We start from the raw sequence: 21,365 nt of genomic DNA, 5'->3' as shown, positions 1-21,365 counted from the left end.
ATAGAAGTTCACCCACTAACTATACCCATTAATATTCAACAATGCATTTTCACCCTATGGTCAATCATAAGTGATAAGCTATACATTATCTAATTTTTCAAAAATTAAGATGAGCATCAGGTTCTTCTTGGAGTAATTCCTTTGAAATATGTTTTCATTGTCCATGCAGTTCTAGTTCAGGCTTGCAGCTGTAGTCTTTGTTTATGACCTTGCTACAAGTGGAAGGGCCAGGTCTGAAACTCAATTCTGTCTCACTCACTCACTCACTCACTCACTCTCTCAGGACCGCCTCCATGGTCTAGTGGTAGAGCGTCTGCCTGGCGAGCGGAAGGTCCGGGATTCGAAAAGACCAAAAGACGTTAAAAGACGGTACTTGATACCCTGTCTGGCGCTCTGCATTATGGGGCTAAAACAAGGACTGGTCGGCTTGGAGTCAGTATTCTGTGTCTGACGGGTATTCATGTTAAACTGTGTCATGGTATCTCAGTTGGCTAGCACTGTAAAATCGGCATTAGTCCGGACTAGTACAAGCACGCGCAGGCACTCACGCACACACACACACACACACACACACACACAGTGCTAAAAAGGGGCAATAATCTTGATCGCGACGTTAAACCCCATTTTCCCTCACCTCACCTCATCTCACTCAGGTTAGATTCATGTATTGTATCAAAATACATGTTCAATAGTTTGATGACATGACGCTTGTAGCTATAATTTCTTGTCAAAATAATAAGTTAAACAACTGTAAAATTGCGGTGAGTTGCTCTCCGAGAACTACTTCTGATGTGTGTACATGTGCCTCAGCAGTTTACACGTTCGTTTTGGAACTCCTCCCTGAAGAATTCATGTGCATAAAGTTTTAAATTAATACAGATCAAGAACAATACATTTCCCATGTACAAGATGAATTCTTCAAGTTCAATGAAACTACACCACCCAGTGCGAAGAGATGTTAGTCTTCTAGAGCCTTAGAGGAAGCTTGCGTTGTATACTTCCCAGGGAGCTGAGAATGAAAATCGAGTGCACACTAACCCATTGACCATGGTAATAATGTAGCGGCTTGAGCATGCTTTAGGGTGTGGATTTGGCGAATTATGAATATGCACATTATTATTATTATTATTATTATTATTATTACTGAATGATGTTATGGTTCATTTCATTAAACAATGGTATGATATTTGCTTCAAATGTGAGCCTCCCACGGGGTCGGTCAATTATTACATGGGGTGGTGGGTCAGAGGTTTTTGATGCTCTAATGTAATGAAAATAATTACCCTCCCCTCATGCTGGTCATATTTTTGGATGGCTCCACCGATTCCCTCTGACCCAGTTCCCAACCCTTGTAATAATTATTTTGGAAATAATTTAAAATATTGTCAAGTTAGTTGACCTGGTGTTGCTGCATTATTAAGCTGTAATTCAGAAATAAATTGTAGCGAGGCGAGGATGTAAAAAGAACACTGTAATCTATACTCACATGCAAAAGAAACGCAAGTGGTTTTAAGGAAATAGGTAACAAACACGGAACCATAAATTGATACGAGTTTTAGCATGTAGTGAAGCCTGATTGTGTTATTTTTTTTTTTTGGTTGCATTTTGGAAGCCCCGAGTAAAAACGCAACATAAAAAACGAATCGCCAAAACGCACCATTTCAATGAATATGTGGGTATCACGAACCCATTTCTCGCGAAATCGAAAATGCACGAACTGTCACGAACTGTAGTGGGTATAAAACTGTGGCCGATTCTTGGACCTACCACTCCTTGGTCAACAATGCCACGCCTAACTCAAATTCAGAGAAACCAGTCTATCGGACGTTTGGAAGCTGGAGAGTCTGTCCAAGATGTTGCCCGTCATTTCAACGTTAACATAACCACAATTTACCGTCTCCTGCATCGATACAATGCTACACAGACCACAGATGACCTTCCCCGGAGCGGTCGTCCTAGGGTCACCACACCTGGACAAGATCGGCAGATTACCCGTCAACACCAGCGACACCCGTTCCTAACTGCAAGTAAAAGTGCTAGACAGACCATAGGAACACATAATCGACACATTAGCCGGGACACTGTGATCCGACGTCTCCGTTCCAACAACCTCAGATGTCGTCCTGTTCTCCAACCACGGCATCGACAAGCACGACTTCAGTGGGCACAGGGTTATCACAAATGGCGTCATCGTGAGTGGAGGCGTGTCATCTTCCCTGATGAAAGTCGCTTTTGTGTCTCCCATGCAGACGGAAGAGTCAGAATTTGACGGCGTCGAGGTGATCGTTTCGCTGACAGAAACGTTGTGGAAAGGGATCCATGGGTTGGACCTATCGTCATGATATGGGCAGGGATTGGACTTAATGCGACACTTGGACCCATGTGCTTTCTAAATGTTGGTCAGGGACACGGCGTCACTGCTCAGCGGTGATCAGACCCCACGTTGTTCCATTTTTTTGCACAACATCACCAACACATTTTCCAGCAGGACAACGCTCGTCCCCATGTTGCCAGAGCTACCATGGCCTTTCTGCAACAACACAACATCCGTGTTTTACCGTGGCCAGCCCTCAGCCCTGATTTGAACCCCATCGAACACTTGTGGGATGAGGTTTAAAGGCGTCTGCACAATGTGCGCCCAGGCCCTACAACTGCCGATGAACTACGCACAGCTGGTCTGGATGTGTGCAGGAGGATCCCTTGGGCCTTCACAAATCGTCTGATCCACTCAATGTACAGGAGATGTGTGGCAGTGATCAATGCTAATGGTGGTCACACCAGGTATTGACTGACATTTTGGGTATTGACCCGAAACTGTGTAAGCCCTTAACATTTGAAAAAACAATTATGTCATCTGCATTTTAATCCATTAAACTGTCTTCAGTCAAATTTTTGTCAAATTAGCCCTATTAGTATTCTTGTCTTTACTGTTGAAAACATGTATACTGCATACTCGACTTGCGTTTCTTTTGCGTGTGAGTATAGAATTAGATAGCCCTAAATGAGCTGTCAAAAGCTGCAAGCTGAAAGTACTAACTACTTCCACGTAGAAGCTCAGGACTTTGCACCTGATACGCCCAGGTCCCCTATGTCGGAGCTGCTGGCTGATGTGTCTCTTGTGTCAGTGCTGGTGTCAACCTCAGTACTGGTGTCCACATCTGCCCTACCGGCAGCCTCGCCTCCGGCCTCCTTTCCATCTGAAACTGTGGTTTCTCCTGTTTTCACTTCAGGTGTGGGATCAGAGGTCCCCTCGTTGCCAGTCTCCGAGTCCACTGGCTTGCCTTCATGCAGATACACTCCCAGGGGACTGCTTTCTGAAGGCTTCCGTCCAATCAGGAACGTACTTACATATCTGCAACATAAGAAATATCACACGTGAATCTTTATGCCACAGACATACATTACAAGTTCAATTGATTGGATACATTTACAACATCCACAGATCTGAAGCCAAGACTTCTGTCTTGTGTTCAGTGTGCTTTGGGTGTGTTCAGGGTTGAAGTTATACGTTTGTGATGAGGATGTTCACTGATCACTGTCATGTAGCTGGAGAAACAATATTCTCGTCATCAATATTTCATGTCCTGGTGGATGATAAGAACTGTCATACTCACTTGGATGGACTCCCTGGATCAGACGTTGGTGATATTGGTGCATCTGTTTCTTTTTGCCCGGGTGTATTTGAGTTAGGTTTGGGACCATCTTTGTCATCCAAGTCCACTGTCGTAAATCCATCATTTGGACTGTTTGGACAGGGTACAACCGCTAAAGGTTTCATGGCAATAGCGTCTATTGCAGAAGGTCCATTTTCTTTATGTTTGCTGTCTGGCGCTTCCCTGAAACTGACCGACTGCTTGTTCTTGCAGCATCGTGGAATGATGACATTCAGTAGGATGAGTGTGTACAAAAGAAGAATCGCCACACTTAAAGCCAAAGCAAATGCTAAAACTCCATATTTCCCAAAGGCTGTTTTATCCCTCTTGTGTCTGCCCTTATAACCATTTTCAAATTTTCCGGTTTCAGTAGTTATTTCTGATGTTCGAATATCTGTAGCTGCAGTCGATTGTATCTCAGGGCTGGGCAGTGGTTCTGAAGAGGTTATTGGACGCTCAGCTGTAGTAGTTTCTGTCGTTGTTGATTGGTCATCAGTTGTCCGACCTTTTGAAGAGGGTGCCGGGGTACCGCTGGGTGACGGGATAGTACTTCCGGGCGAGTAGTATGTCGCTGTTGATGGGTCACTTCTAGATGTTGTACTTGCCCCTCCTGTCTCACTCGCCAGTTGCGGATCAGTAGCAGTTCCAGATCCCACCTCAGAACTGTCTGAATAGTTCGTTGTCGTTAACTCTGAAGTGTACGATACCTTTGTAGTCTGGTTTGTTGGATTGTCGGCATCTCTGGCGGGCCGACGTTTTGGTAAGAACGGTTCATCAACCCGCACATCTCCCCTCCGAGGTCCATCTTCCGCGTCGACGTATTCAACAACTTCGAAATCTCTCTCTGTAAACCAATACCAGATAGGGTCACATATACAATTATGATTACACATAACATGGCAGTGACAGCCTTCCTAACCAAGCAACACCACGATATTGTTTTATACGACTAAATCGAGTGACCTTGCTTTCATAGACCCACTGGTGGTTTGGATGGCCCAGTCGTCTAAGGCGCCGAATTTCACCCTGCAGAGTTGCGTCCCTTGGGCACACAAGAAACCTCTTATTGTGGGTTCGAATCCATGTTCGCCAGGCTTATGTTTCTAGGTTTGTCGGGGCGGTGGGGTAGCCTAGTGGTTAATGGTCTTGCACTACACGCTGAAGACCCGGGTTCGATTCCCCACATGGGTACAATGTGGTGCCCATTTCTGGTGTTCCCCGCCGTGATATTGTTGGAAATTTGCTAAAAACGGCGTAAAACCATAATCACTCACTCACTATAAGTTTGTCAGCACCAGACCCGTGCTTGTGCGTTTCACCAAGTGATAAAGGTCTGAGACCTGCATCACTTCGGGCTTTCCTCCCACATTAAGCTGACACGCCGTGATATAACTGGAATACTGTTCAAAGCGGCGTTAAGCCCATCTCACTTACCCTAGACTCACTAACGTTGGATCGCCGTGTTTGTAATTCCACCGAAATAGAAAGATCCCTGGGCGTCAAAGAAATCGCAACACCACCCACCTCACCTACTGTGACAAATCGCCACACCCTTGAGTTAAATGATTAATTCCTACCTATCACGTTGATGTCGATGTGTTTCTGCACCACATCAGCGCCGACCAGCCCTGCGCATGTGTAGCGCCCGGTTTCACTGAAGTCAACAGTGAGCAGGATCAGCCGAGCGAACATCCCTCTGTTGTACCGTACGGAAAATACCCTACACAAAAAAAACGTTTGTTAAGTTGATGTCAAAACACAGTAGTTCTTTGCTTGTAATTATATTACAGGGGTAATATGATTTGACCCATGCACCAATATATACTCAACAACAAAAGTTCCTGTGACACCAATATTTTAGTGTATTTTTCAAACAAGTAAAGTTTTGTTTTCAATATTGTAGTACATGTATGAAATCAAGTCACAAAAAACGCAAATGCTACAGAAAAACATGCATTCCATGCAAAAGTTGACTTTTATGCAAGCCCCATGCATTGTACTACCCAAGAATGGGTATAAAAACATGTGCGTTAACGGGATTCCATATGCATTGTTTACCATCGTGCTGACAACAACCACTCAGAAAAACAACACAATTACGCAATTATTCAACATTACGAAATGCCACGCCTGTCCGAAAATGAGCGTCTGCGAGCCATTGGTATGATTGAAGCAGGATCGAGACAACGTGACGTTGCAAGACAATTTAACGTCCACAGAAACACCATTTGGTGTTTATGGCAACGTTGGCAACAGGCGAATGCAGTCAGAGACCATCCTCGGAGTGGCAGGCCACGCGTAACCAATAATTGACAAGACAACTGGATTCGAACAACACACCTACGAAAACGATTCCAGCCAGCACAGCAGTGACTGCAAGAAGCATCCCTGGCCTTCGACGAATATCTTCACAAACCGTACGTCGTCGCCTCAGATGTGCAGGGATTGTCGCCAGAAGACCCACCAGACGTCCCATTTTGACAGGAAACCACCGTCAAGCACGTCTACACTGGTGCAGACAGAGTCTCGTTTTCACCTCAGCCACAGCGATGGACGTATTCGAGTGTACCGACGTCGAGGTAAACGTTACGTCAATCATTGTGTCATGGAAGAAGATCGGTTCGGGGGCGGCAGCGATATGGTATGGGTTGGGATTACATAAAGACAGAGGACCCGTTTGATAGTGGTAGAGGGAAATCTCAATGGGCAGCGCTACCGCGACGAGATCATCGGCCCTGTTGTTCTACCGTATTTGCGTCGTCATGGCCCAGGCATTACCTTTCAACATGACAACGCAAGGCCTCATATTGCTCGACTTGTTCAGGATCAACAAAACAACGTGAATGTCACCCCCTGGCCGGCTCGCTCCCCTGATCTCTCACCAATCGAGCACTTGTTGGATGAGATGGATCGGCGCCTTCGACGTCAACCACGTGATGGGCAGATATCCCACAGGACACCTGGTCCATTCCATGAGACGAAGATGTGTTGCTTGCTTGGCAACCAGAGGTGGACACACACGCTATTGATTTGTAAATTGACATTTTGGCATGTTCATGTTTTTTTATGAAATCACGCATTTTCTAAAGTCAGTATGGCAGATTAAACCATTTGAACACTTACAGGAGTCTTTAATCTTTTGCAAACCGAAATTGTTTCAGATTTGGTAAAAAACATAACTTTGCATTAAATCTTATTCAATGTCACGGGAACTTTTGTTGTTCAATATATTTCAGTCCAAAAATCCATTCAAGAAATGAGTGAGTGAGTGAATGAACTTTACCAAAAGATTACATCAGTACTTCAGTTAATCTGCCGGATAAAAGAAAGTATACAACCATGTTTGATAGTGGCTAAAACGAAACAAAAAGGCAAAAGTTATTTGATGGTGATGTTGTTTGATACCCGTATTATATGCGATACTACATGCATCATATCAATGAGTATCTCACAGCAGGTGACGTGCACATGACGTCCCAAGAAACTTGGGGTCGCAATTTTATGGAAATGAGCTGAGTGAAGCGGGTATTTTTAAGAGCATACTTCCTTTTGCCCGGCTGTATATATCACGGCATGGAAGTTTAATGTGGAAGGAAAGTCCAAAGTGATGCAGGTCTTTGAGTTTTGCCACTTTGGCGAAACCCACGAGCAGGAGCATGGTGCTGACAAACCAACAGATCGGGAAACTAAAGAACAAGCAACGTATTTCAATAAATTGTATACCATGAATTGCTATTTTCTGTGTTAAATGTGATGCATAGTTCTCAGAAGAATTGCTCCATGCGTGTGAGTGCGCGCGTGCGCGTATTTACCCCCTGTAACATATATTCTTGTGCTTCCGTCCAAAAGTAATGGGCGTTATAACCTCAACTTTCACCTTAAGGTTAGCGGGCGGACATTTAGCGTCAATTCAAGTAATTTTCACAGCTATTTTGCCCTTTACGCTAAATGGAATCTGTTTCTCCTATATTGACGTTTCATGTATAATTATACATGTAATGACAATACTTTAGTTACGTATAAAATACGTGAATGCGAGTGGGGTTGTAGTCAAAGGCACAGCGTGTTGTTTCAGTATGAAGACCCGATGAAGGTTGGGCTTTTATCGAAACAAATAACTTGTCCAAGCTGTGACAAATCAGTAATATACGCAGAGGTCTGTGGCCTTTGGAAAATGGTCAAACTTGAGGAACGTGCAGTGATGAAGTACTTGCAGAAAAGCCATCCACGATGATACAACACTAGGGGGATGCTGTTCCTATGACACCAAAGAAGGGGACAGCAGCCTTTAAGCGTCACAGGGAGCGTCTTGAAGATGACTCTTGTCCCGGAGGGCTTGTGACGTCCGCAACACAAGAGATGATCCAGAGAATCCAAGATATCCCGGGAAGCTGAGAAAAAGCTGTGCTTCGCCAGTGCACAAATCAGCCATTGCCATGGCTACAAGCCACGAGTGTGGCTACGAACTGTCTTCAATGTCTTTAGGTCCAGTCTTTCTATGTGATGCTCAGAATTTAAATAGTCACCCCTCGTTATCTGGTAGTAAGAGGCGACCAAATGGATCGTGACTTGGTTGATCGTGTTACCGTACCCTGACGGCGTTGATCATTGCCCCCAAATCGACCACTGGCTTGTCTGGTCCAGACTCAATTATTTACAAGCAGCTGTCATATTGTTGGAATATTGCGGTGTTAGCAAAAGACAAACAAACGATAGAAAGATCAGTGTAAAGTGGTGTTGAGAACAGTTGCCTTTATGAAGGCTGGAGATATGCAACAATCATGCTCAGGAGTCTGCAGTTTCAACTTGAAAGGTTAAACTTAGGATAGTTTTGTCACAATTCGTCAATACCAAAACTAAAATGGTTCCTCTCCAAAAGTACTCAGAAATCAAAGAAGATACTGATTATTTACAAGAGGGCAGCTCTGACGCAGACAACTAAACCCAGACCACAAGGACCGCTAGATACAGACAACCGGGGCTGCCAGACACAGACAACCGGGGCTGCTAGACACAGACAACCGTGGCCGCTAGACACAGACAACCAGGACCGCTAGACACAGACCATCAGGACCGCTGGACACAGACCACCAGGACCGGTAGACACAGACCATCAGGACCGCTGGACAAAGACCACCAGGACCGGTTGACACAGACCATCAGGACCGCTGGACAAAGACCACCAGGACCGGTAGACACAGACCATCAGGACCGCTGGACAAAGACCACCAGGACCGGTAGACACAGACCATCAGGACCGCTGGACAAAGACCACCAGGACCGGTAGACACAGACCATCAGGACCGCTGGACACAGACCACCAGGACCGGTAGACACAGACCATCAGGACCGCTGGACAAAGACCACCAGGACCGGTAGACCCAGACCACCAGGACCGGTGGACACAGAACACCAGGACGGCTAGGTGACCACAGTATGTGGACCGCTAGACCCAGACCTGCAGGACCGGTAGACCCAGACCACCAGGACCGCTGGACCCAGGCCACCAGGACCGGTAGACCCAGACCACCAGGACCGCTTGATGTAGACCAGCAGGACCGCTAGACCCAGGCAACCAGGACCGCTAGACACAGACCATCAGGTCTGCTAGACCCAGATCACCAGGACCGGTAGACCCAGACCACCAGGACCGCTAGATGAAGACGACCAGGACCACTAGATGCAGACCACCAGGACCGCTAGACCCAGGCAACCAGGACCGCTAGAACCAGGCCACCAGGACCGCTAGGCCTAGATCACCAGGACCGCTAGACCCAGACAAACAGGACCGCTAGACCCAGACAAACAGGACCATGAGACCCAGACCACCAGGACGGCAAGATGACCACTGGATGTGGACCGCTAGACCCAGATCACAAGGACCGCTAGACCCAGATCACCAAGACCGCTATGACCAGACAAACAGGACCGCGAGACCCAGACCCAAAGGACCGCTAGACCAAAACCACCAGGACCGCGAGACCCAGGCCACCAGGACCTCTAGAACCAGGCAACCAGGACTGCTAGACCCAGATCACCAGGACCGCGAGACACAGGCCATCAGGACTGCTAGACCCAGATCACCAGGACCGGTACACCCAGACCACCAAGACCGCTGGACCCAGATCACCAGGACCACTAGATGTAGACCACCAGGACCACTAGATGCAGACCACCAGGACCGCTAGACCAGACAAACAGGGCCGCGAGACCCCGACCACCAGGACCGCTAGACCAGACAAACAGGACCGCGAGACCCCGACCACCAGGACCGCTAGACCCAGGCATCCAGGACCGCTAGAACCAGGCAACCAGGACCGCTAGGCCTAGATCACCAGGACCGCTAGAACCAGGCCACCAGGACCGCTAGGCCTAGATCACCAGGACCGCTAGACCCAGACAAACAGGACCGCTAGACCCAGACAAACAGGACCATGAGACCCAGACCACCAGGACGGAAAGATGACCACTGGATGTGGACCGCTAGACCCAGATCACAAGGACCGCTAGACCCAGATCACCAAGACCGCTATGACCAGACAAACAGGACCGCGAGACCCAGACCAAAAGGACCGCGAATCACAGACCACCAGGGCCGCTAGACCCAGACCACCAGGACCGCTAGACTCAGGCCACCAGGACCGCGAGACCAAGATCACCAGGACCTCTAGACCCAGATCACCAGGACCGCGAGACCCAGGCCACCAGGACCTCTAGAACCAGGCAACCAGGACCGCGAGACACAGACCATCAGGTCTGCTAGACCCAGATCACCAGGACCGGTAGACCAAGACCACCAGGACCGCGAGACCCAGAACACCAGGACCGCTAGACCCAGACCACCAGGACCGCTAGACCCAGACCACCAGGACCGCAAGACCCAGACTATCAGGACCGCTAGACCCAGACCACCAGGACCGCGAGGCCCAGACCATCAGGACCGCGAGACCCAGGCCACCTGGACCGCTAGACCCAGACCACCTGGACCGCTAGACCAAGATCACCAGGACCGCTAGACCCAGATCACCAGGACCGCTAGATGCAGACCACCAGGACCGCTAGACCCAGACCACCAGGACCGCAAGACCCAGGCTATCAGGACCGCTAGACCCAGACCACCAGGACCGCGAGGCCCAGACCATCAGGACCGCGAGACCCAGGCCACCTGGACCGCTAGACCCAGACCACCTGGACCGCTAGACCAAGATCACCAGGACCGCTAGACCCAGATCACCAGGACCGCTAGATGCAGACCACCAGGACCGCTAGACCCAGACCACCAGGACCGCAAGACCCAGACTATCAGGACCGCTAGATGCAGACCACCAGGACCGCTAGACCAAGACCATCAGGACCGCGAGGCCCCGACCACCAGGACCGCTAGACCCCGACCACCAGGACTGCGAGACCCAGACCACCAGGACCGCGAGACCCCGACCACCAGGATCGCTAGACCCAGATCACCAGGACCGCTGGACCCGACCACCAGGACCGCGAGACCCAGACCACCAGGACCGCAAGACCCAGACCACAAGGACCGCGAGACCCCGACCACCAGGACCGCTAGACCCAGGCCACAAGGACCGCTAGACCCAGATCACCAGGACCGCTAGACCCAGATCACCAGGACCGCTAGATGCAGACCACCAGGACCGCGAGACCCAGACAAACAGAGCCGCGAAACCCAGTCCATCAGGACCGTGAAACCCCGGCCACCAGGACCGCTAGATGCAGACCACCAGGACCGCGAGACCCAGGCCACCAGGACCACGAGACCCCGACCACCAGGGCCGCTAGATGCAGACCACCAGGACCGCTAGATGCAGACCACCAGGACCGCTAGACCCAGACCACCAGGACCGCTAGACCCAAACCACCAGGACCGCTAGACCCAGGCCACCAGGACCCGTAGACCCAGGCCACCAGGACCGCGAGACCCCGACCACCAGGACCGCTAGACCCAGGCCATCAGGACCGCTAGACCCAGGCCACCAGGACCGCGAGACCCAGACAAACAGGACCGCTAGACCCAGGCCACCAGGACCGCTAGATGCAGACCACCAGGACCGCGACACCCAGACCACCAGGACTGCTAGACCCAGACCAACTGGACCGCTAGACCCAGGCACCAGGACCGCGAGACCCCGACCACCTGGACCGCGAGACCCCGACCACCAGTACCGCTAGACCCAGGCCAGCAGGACCGCTAGACCCATGCCACCAAGACCGCTAGACCCAGGCCACCAGGACCGCTAGACCCCGACCACCTGGACCGCGAGACCCCGACCACCAGTACCGCTAGACCCAGGCCAGCAGGACCGCTAGACCCAGGCCACCAAGACCGCTAGACCCAGGCCACCAGGACCGCTAGACCCAGGCCACCAGGACCGCGAGACCCAGACAAACAGGACCGCTAGACCCAGGCCACCAGGACCGCTAGATGAGTTGGTTTTGACAAGACCTGGTAAAAGGTATGCGGTGTTTATATGGATGGTAGGGGTCAGCAGGGTCTGCAAAAACATGACAGGTTCGGAAGGAGCTGTGAAAATCACCCTTCACTTTATGGAGCATCTATAGACCCTGTAGGAACATCCCTTAATAATGAAAGCTACAAACTCTTTCCATAGCACAAAAAAAAAACCTGCCGTCAATCAAGCGCTTCCAGAGATCACCGACAAGGACACATTTTTCACACTCATTGGCTTTTGAGTCAGGTGAGTTTAACCCTAGCATGCTGATGTAGTTACCTGCCAGACATCCCGATTGGCTGGTTATACCGGTCGTACCAAGATAGCCGATTGGTTGAGAGTCGGCCATAGCAACTTGCGTCACATAAGATGCTGACGTTGTTGCCCCTGGCAACCTGGATGGTGGGTACTTGTGGCACCAGTTGTAAGCTGCACTCTTGACCAACAAGCGGATCTATAGAAATAAAGAAAACACATTCACAATTGTATTACTCTTTGTTTACACTCTATTTTTGATTTGTTGAAAATCCACGAAGGTTTTGGCACCCGATATGCAGAAACATGCTTATTTGTCAGCAACATAAAATACCGACGGCCTAACTGGTTTCTAACGTACAGGGTCTCATGTCACTGCCATTTCCAAAAAGGACAGGAGATGTGTCAGTACAACTCTCCCTTTCAACATGTGTGTCTCCCGGTGGGGATTCCGGGCAGAACAGTCCCTAGTACCGCATGTTTGTCTTCCAGTTAGTACACACTGACACCGTCCCTACAACAGTAGGTACACACTGACACCGTCCCTACAACAGTAGGTACACACTGCCACCGTCCCTACCAGAGTAACTACACACTGATACCTCCCTACAACAGTTAGTACACACTGACACCTCCCCGACAACAGTTAATACACACTGACACCTCCCTACAAAAGGAAGTACACAAGTACACTGATACATCCCTAGCAAACACTGAGAGCGTCCCTACAACATGAAGTACACACTGACACCTCCCCTACAACAGTTAGTTCACACTGACACCTCCCTACAACATGAAGTACACACTGACACCTCCCCTACAACAGTTAGTTCACACTGACACCTCCCTACAACATGAAGTACACACTGACACCTCCCCTACAACAGTTAGTTCACACTGACACCTCCCCTACAACAGTTAGTCCACACTGACAGCTCCCCTACAACAGTTAGTACACACTGACACCTCCCCTACAACAGTTAATACACACTGATACCTCCCTACAACAGTTAGTACACACTCACACCTCCCCTACAACAGTGTTTACACACTGACTCCTCCCCTACAACAGTTAGTACACACTGACACCTCCCTACAACAGTTAGTACACACTGACACCTCCCCTACAACAGTAAGTACACACTGACACCTCCCCTACAACAGTAAGTACACACTGACACCTCCCCTATATCAGGAAGTACACACTGACACCTCCCCTACAACACTTAGCACACGCTGACACCTCCCTATAACAGTTAGTACACACTGACTCCTCCCCTATATCAGGAAGTACACACTGACACCTCCCCTACAACACTTAGCACACACTGACACCTCCCTACAACAGTTAGCACACACTGACACCTCCCCTACAACAGTTAGTACACAATGACTCCTCCCCTACAACAGTAAGTACACACTCACACCTCCCCTACAACAGTGCTTACACACTGACACCTCCCCTACAACACTTAGCACACACTGACACCTCCCTACAACAGTAAGTACACACTGACACCTCCCTACCAAAGGAAGTACACACTGATACCTCCCTACAACAGTTAGTACACACTCACACCTCCCCTACAACAGTGCTTACACACTGACACCTCCCCTACAACACTTAGCACACACTGACACCTCCCTACAACAGTAAGTACACACTCACACCTCCCCTACAACAGTGCTTTCACACTGACACCTCCCCTACAACACTTAGCACACAATGACTCCTCCCCTACAACAGTTAGTACACATTCACACCTCCCCTACAACAGTGTTTACACACTGACTCCTCCCCTACAACAGTTAGTACACACTGACACCTGCCCTTCAACAGTGTTTACACACTGACACCTCCCCTACAACAGTTAGTACACACTGACACCTCCCCTACAACAGTTAATACACACTGACACCTCCCTACAACAGTAAGTACACACTGACACCTCCCTACCAAAGGAAGTACACACTGATACCTCCCTACAACAGTTAGTACACATTCACACCTCCCCTACAACAGTGTTTACACACTGACTCCTCCCCTACAACAGTTAGTACACACTGACACCTGCCCTTCAACAGTGTTTACACACTGACACCTCCCCTACAACATTTAGTACACACTGACACCTCCACTACAACAGTAAGTACACACTGACACCTCCCCTATATCAGGAAGTACACACAGACACCTCCCCTAAAACACTTAGCACACACTGACACCTCCCTACAACAGGAAGTACATACTGACTCCTCCCCCTACAACAGTAAGTACACACTGACACCTCCCTACAACAGTAAGTACACACTGACACCTCCCTACAACAGGAAGTACACACTGACTCCACCCCTACAACAGTGTTTACACACTGACTCCTCCCCTACAACAGTTAGTACACACTGACACCCCCCCTATATCAGGAAGTACACACTGACACCTCCCCTACAACAGTAAATACACACTGACACCTCCCCTATATCAGGAAGTACACACTGACACCTCCCCTACAACAGAAAATACACACGGAACACCTCCCCTACAACAGTTAGTACACACTGACACCTGCCCTTCAACAGTGTTTACACACTGACACCTCCCCTACAACATTTAGTACACACTGACTCCTCCCCTACAACAGTAAGTACACACTGACACCTCCCCTACAACAGTTAGTCCACACTGACACCTCCCCTACAACAGTTAGTACACACTGACACCTCCCCTACAACAGTTAATACACACTGACACCTCCCTACAACAGTAAGTACACACTGACACCTCCCTACCAAAGGAAGTACACACTGATACCTCCCTACAACAGTTAGTACACATTCACACCTCCCCTACAACAGTGTTTACACACTGACTCCTCCCCTACAACAGTTAGTACACACTGACACCTGCCCTTCAACAGTGTTTACACACTGACACCTCCCCTACAACATTTAGTACACACTGACACCTCCACTACAACAGTAAGTACACACTGACACCTCCCCTATATCAGGAAGTACACACAGACACCTCCCCTAAAACACTTAGCACACACTGACACCTCCCTACAACAGGAAGTACACACTGACTCCTCCCCTACAACAGTGTTTACACACTGACTCCTCCCCTACAACCGTTAGTACACACTGACACCCCCCTATATCAGGAAGTACACACTGACACCTCCCCTACAACAGTAAATACACACTGACACCTCCCCTATATCAGGAAGTACACACTGACACCTCCCCTACAACAGAAAATACACACGGAACACCTCCCCTACAACAGTTAGTACACACTGACACCTGCCCTTCAACAGTGTTTACACACTGACACCTCCCCTACAACATTTAGTACACACTGACTCCTCCCCTACAACAGTAAGTACACACTGACACCTCCCCTACAACAGTTAGTACACATTGACACCTCCCTTATATCAGAAAGTACACACTGACACCCCCCCTACAACACTAAGCACACACTGACACCTCCCCTACAACAGTGTTTACACACTGACACCTCCCTACCAAAGGAAGTACACACAGATACCTCCCCTACAACAGTGAGTACACACTGTCACCTCCCCTACAACAGTGAGTACACACTGACACCTCCCCTACAACAGTGTTTACACACTGACTCCTCCCCTACATCAGTTAGTACACAATGACACCTCCCCTACAACAGTTAGTACACACTGACACCTCCCCTACAACAGTTAGAACACACTGACTCCTCCCCTACAACAGTAAGTTCACACTGACGGCTCCCCTACAACAGTTAGTACACACTGACACCTCCCTACCAAAGGAAGTACACACTGATACCTCCCTACAACAGTTAGTACACACTGACACCTCCACTACAACAGTGTTTACACACTGACACCTCCCTACAACAGGAAGTGAACACTGACACCTCCCCTACAACAGTTAATACACACTGACTCCTCCCTACAACTTGAAGTACACACTGACACCTCCCCTATATCAGGAAGTACACACTGACACCTCCCCTACAACACTAAGCACACACTCACAACTCCCCTACAACAGTTAGTTCACACTGACAGCTCCCCTACAACAGTTAGTATACACTGACACCTCCCCTACAACAGTTAATACACACTGACACCTACCCTCCCTACCAAAGGAAGTACACACTGACACCTCCCCTACAACATTTAGTACACACCTCCCCTTCAACAGTAAGTACACACTGACACCTCCCCTACAACAGTAAGTACACACTGACACCTCCCCTATATCAGGAAGTACACACTGACACCTCCCCTACAACAGTAAATACACACTGACACCTCCCCTACAACAGTTAGTACACACTGACACAGTCCCTACAACTGTGAGTACACACTGACACCTCCCCTACAACAGGAAGTACAAACTGACACCTCCCCTACAACAGGAAGTACAAACTGACACCTCCCCTATAACAGTTAGTACACACTGACACAGTCCCTACAACAGTGACTACACACTGACACCTCCCCTACAACAATTAGTACACACTGACACCTCCCCTACAACAGTGAGTACACACTGATACCTCCCTACAACAGGAAGTACAAACTGACACCTCCCCTACAACAGTAAGCACACGCTGACACCTCCATGCTACAGATTGGTGTTCCATGTACGAGATGAAATCATCTAATCAGGGCGCAATTCCTATATTTCGACATCCTGATTCTCACGACCTAGATCTTCATGCACAAATGTCTGTGTATAATTTCGTCCGAAGGATTGATAAACACATGGATAATGAGAAAAATGATAATATTTTATTTCTCATATTAATTGTAGCTACTACGGAGACAAATAGGTTATCTCCTGACAAACACATGACTACTGAGGGACCAACCGGAAGAACGCACATTTCTGGCATATCGCACCGGCCTACATGGATGCGTTTGTGTAGGTCCTTGCAGCCGCAGTTGTTCCGGATGTATAGAACCCAACACCTTTGGCTTAACTGATGCTTGCTTAATGTCATGATAAACTTCACATGGATGAACACAAGGAAAGACCCGGTGGTCGCGTGAACTATGATTCCTGGTTCTTAACATTGGCGTGTAATACGCATGCTCATTTGTTTCACCCAGGTTCTCCCCGTCTGCCGCCTACGCCCCTTCCTCCCACATTTAAGTGTGTGAGTGAGTGAGAGAGTGAATATGGTTTTTAGCCACTTTTAGCAATATTCAAGCAATATCACGGCGGGGGCACCAGAAATGGGCTTCACGCATTGTACCCATGTCGGGGATCGAACCCGAGTCTTCAGCGTGACGAGTGAACGCTTTAATCACTGGGCTACCCGACCGCCCCACATTTAAGTGACTTGCCGTGATACATTATTAAGAGGCATTTTAAACAAGAAACCATATTTGTGCAAAATTCCCTTCACAATACACTGACAATAGGAAGAAACGTTCATGTTTTTGTTTTTTAAGTCTTGCATACTTTCAGAAAGTCATTTACTGACTTCCCTCTCTGAGTTGCGTATCCATGTTAAACTGAGTCATGGTACCTGGGTTTGCTCTATAAAAGCGGCATATACTGTTAGCAGCCACACACACGCGTGCAAGCACGTCGCTATATAAGTGCAATAATCTTGAACGCAACGTTACAGCTCACCTCTTCCTGTGGAGCACGTGTAGAGTATATCTGTGAAGCACGTGTAGATTATGTCTGTGAAGCACGTGTAGATTGTGTCTGTGAAGCACGTGTAGATTATGTCTGTGAAGCACGTGTAGATTGTGTCTGTGAAGCACGTGTAGATTATGTCTGTGAAGCACGTGTAGATTTAATATGTGAAGCACGTGTAGATTATGTCTGAGAACCACGTGTAGATTAAATCTGTGAAGCACGTGTAGATTATGTCTGTGAAACACGTGTAGATTATGTCTGAGAACCACAAGTAGATTAAATCTGTGAAGCACGTGTAGATTATGTCTGTGAAGCACGTGTAGATTAAATCTGTGAAGCACGTGTAGATTATGTCTGAGAACCACGTGTAGATTAAATCTGTGAAGCACGTGTAGATTATGTCTGTGAAACACGTGTAGATTATGTCTGAGAACCACAAGTAGATTAAATCTGTGAAGCACGTGTAGATTATGTCTGTGAAGCACGTGTAGATTAAATCTGTGAAGCACGTGTAGATTATGTCTGTGAAGCATGTGTAGATTATGTCTGTGATGCACGTGTAGATTAAATCTGTGAAGCACGTGTAGAGTATGTCTGTGAAGCACGTGTAGGTTAAATCTGTGAAGCACGCGTAGAGTATGTCTGTGACGCACGTGTAGATTATGTCTGTGAAGCACGTGTAGATTAAATCTGTGAAGCACGTGTAGATTATGTCTGTGAAGCACGTGTAGATTATGTCTGTGAAGCACGTGTAGATTAAATCTGTGAAGCACGTGTAGAGTATGTCTGTGAAGCACGTTTAGAGTGTGTATGTGAAGTACGTGTAGATTATGTCTGTGAAGCACGTGTAGATTATGTCTGTGAAGCACGTGTGGATTGTGTATGTGAAGTACGTGCAGATTATCTACTGTGAAGCACGGGTACATTGAGAAATGACTTAGAACATATGGGTTCTCTTTTCTGTTAGGGTCTCCTTATTAGTAAATTGGTCGATAATAGGTCGTTCATTCATTCATTCATTCGGTCATTCATTGATTTATTCATTCATCCATTCATTGTCCGCCTGTATGAAATACTAGTAAGTATTCATCAAATATCTGGAAATCTTTCAAGGGATACTGACAATGACGTAACACTGGGTATGTCTCCGTACTTGTTTCTTATCTTAACCATCAGAGTATGGGTTTAACATAAGCATGAAGAAAGAGATCATGCTAAATGTTAAAGGCTGTGCATGAATTAAAAAATATATAATCAAACTTCATGATAAATATTACGATAATTAGATGATATTCCCAATCTTATTTTTAAAACCATAATTATACGAAATTCGTAAGATATAGATAAAGTATAGTTATTATCAAAATTAAAAACTTTAAATTAAAACTTACCTATTCCGACAGTAAAAAGAACAAAAAGCGTTAATCGTAGCATGTTCCAGTACTATGTCCAGTCCAGAACGCCAGACGTGCTTGTTTGGGTCAGGCGTGTCGAGAAGTGTGCTGATGGCGAGGGGCGACGCCTGCATGCTGTACAGGAACTCTAGTCTTCCTTCCGTCTCATACCCAGTCGGGCCGCACTGCTGCTCTTGCAGGCGGCTGATCGTACACTGTGGCTGAGAGTACAGTACAGTAGCGTACGCTGATCCCCACAATTGGTCTAAGATACCACTTCTGCAGACATGGAACTATAGTGTGTGTACTTTGGCTTGGAATAGATCCTATACTTTATTAAAGCAATTATTATTTTTGTAGTTTAGAAATGAACCTGAGTATGACAGGTGTCCTTGCGCCCAGTGACTGGTCGAAGCCGAGTGATGAAGACAGGTATCACTGGGTCATACCTGTGATTTGAGGAATACTTTGGACTGGTGAATGTTTGCATCATATCGGTCTTACGACTGACTCGCGCTTGGGCGGGCGGTACAGTTTGGATTATACCGGTCAAATAGGAACTGTAAATATTGGGCCAGGTGCATTGTTGGGTGATGATGTCCTGTGAAGTTGGACATTCTTGGGCCGGGTGCATGTTGGCTAATATCCAGTAAAGTGGGGCGGTCGTGGGCCGGGTGCATGTTGGCTAATATCCAGTAAAGTGGGGCGGTCGTGGGCCGGGTGCATGTTGGCTAATATCCAGTAAAGTGGGGCGGTCGTGGGCCGGGTGCATGTTGGCTAATATCCAGTAAAGTGGGGCGGTCGTGGGTCGGGTGCATGTTGGGCGATGATGTCCAGTAAAGTTGGGCATTCTTGGACACGGTGCTTAATGGTTGCTGACTTGCTATCCTGCAACCTGAGGCGCTCTTGGGCCTTTTCCGAGTTCACCATCCCAGTCTGAGATGTGTGTTGAGTCCAAAGTATTTCACTTTTATATAGACAGCTATTTGGGCAGTCCCGTATCTAACTTATACCCGAATTAACGATTAGATGTTATTAGATGAATATGTTCTCGACAGTCAGTGTGTAAAAAACCAATTGCATGTGGTACAGTGATCACCACAAATCGAGCAATATGTTTTATGGGCCCAAGAAACAGATATCGAACATGACATATATATAACCCTCATGAAAGGTCAATAATTAGTGACACCAGTGACTTCCACACAGGATATATGCCTGGACACAAGTGACGTGGTTGGGTATATGTGTCATGGCTTGACTTCAACACGGGATATATGCCTGGACACAAGTGACGTGGTTGGGTATATGTGTCATGGCTTGACTTCAACACAGGATATATGCCTGGACACAAGTGACGTGGTTGGGTATATGTGTCATGGCTTGACTTCCACACGGGATATATGCCTGGACACAAGTGACGTGGTTGGGTATATGTGTCATGGCTTGACTTCCACACAGGATATATGCCTGGACTCAAGTGACGTGTTTTTTATACCTCACTTGGACAAAGGTCAAATTGCGTGACTATCGTTGTTTGGCCTTTGTTTGTTATTTAATGCCGCAATGTTCCAGTTGTATGACGGGGCGGTCTGTAAATAATCGAGTCGCTAACAGACAATTCAGTGATTGATAGCATGAGCATCGATCCACGCAATTGAGATACCGTGCTGACAAGCATCAACCAAGTCTGCGAGCCTGAGCACCCGAGCCCGTGAGTTGCCTCTTACCATAAGCATGCATGGGTTGCTGAAGATCTATTCTAACCCTATAAACCAAGTGTATTGAAAGACTTTAACTGTGAAAACGGAGATGTAAGGTCGACTATTTGGCAATATGTTGCGTGAGAAGAAATGAATTGTGTACAATCGCCTAATCACACGGTGTTTGTTTGAATTCTAGCAACAAACCATTTAGTCTACATCAAC

The 21,365-nt window shown here is 47.8% G+C and overlaps 1 protein-coding gene across 1 annotated transcript; it reads right to left on the bottom strand.

Moving 5' to 3' along the window:
- Positions 1-2,859: 2,859 nt before the first annotated feature.
- LOC124110763 (flocculation protein FLO11-like) lies at positions 2,860-19,595 on the bottom strand. Its single transcript, XM_046470153.2, has 5 exons — positions 19,435-19,595; positions 12,401-12,575; positions 5,231-5,373; positions 3,615-4,497; positions 2,860-3,352 (listed from the first exon to the last, which is right to left on the bottom strand). Exons 1-5 carry the CDS (start codon positions 19,475-19,477, stop codon positions 3,055-3,057), a joined length of 1,542 nt encoding a protein of 513 aa, XP_046326109.2. The 5' UTR covers positions 19,478-19,595; the 3' UTR covers positions 2,860-3,054.
- Positions 19,596-21,365: the final 1,770 nt, after the last annotated feature.

Source organism: Haliotis rufescens, unplaced genomic scaffold (genome assembly GCF_023055435.1).
Source record: "Haliotis rufescens isolate VD_foot unplaced genomic scaffold, xgHalRufe1.0.p SCAF_13, whole genome shotgun sequence".
In the NCBI taxonomy this organism is placed as follows: Eukaryota; Metazoa; Mollusca; class Gastropoda; order Lepetellida; family Haliotidae; genus Haliotis; species Haliotis rufescens.
This window is presented reverse-complemented; position numbering and strand designations above follow the sequence as displayed.

Excerpts from the sequence above, each read along its gene's own strand:
- LOC124110763 (XM_046470153.2), bottom strand. The coding sequence starts at position 19,477 with ATGCTACGATTAACGCTTTTTGTTCTTTTTACTGTCGGAATAG. Across the intron at positions 12,576-19,434 it reads TCTTTTTACTGTCGGAATAG|ATCCGCTTGTTGGTCAAGAG; the intron begins GTAAGTTTTAAT and ends TTATTTCTATAG. Across the intron at positions 4,498-5,230 it reads CATCGACATCAACGTGATAG|AGAGAGATTTCGAAGTTGTT; the intron begins GTAGGAATTAAT and ends ATTGGTTTACAG.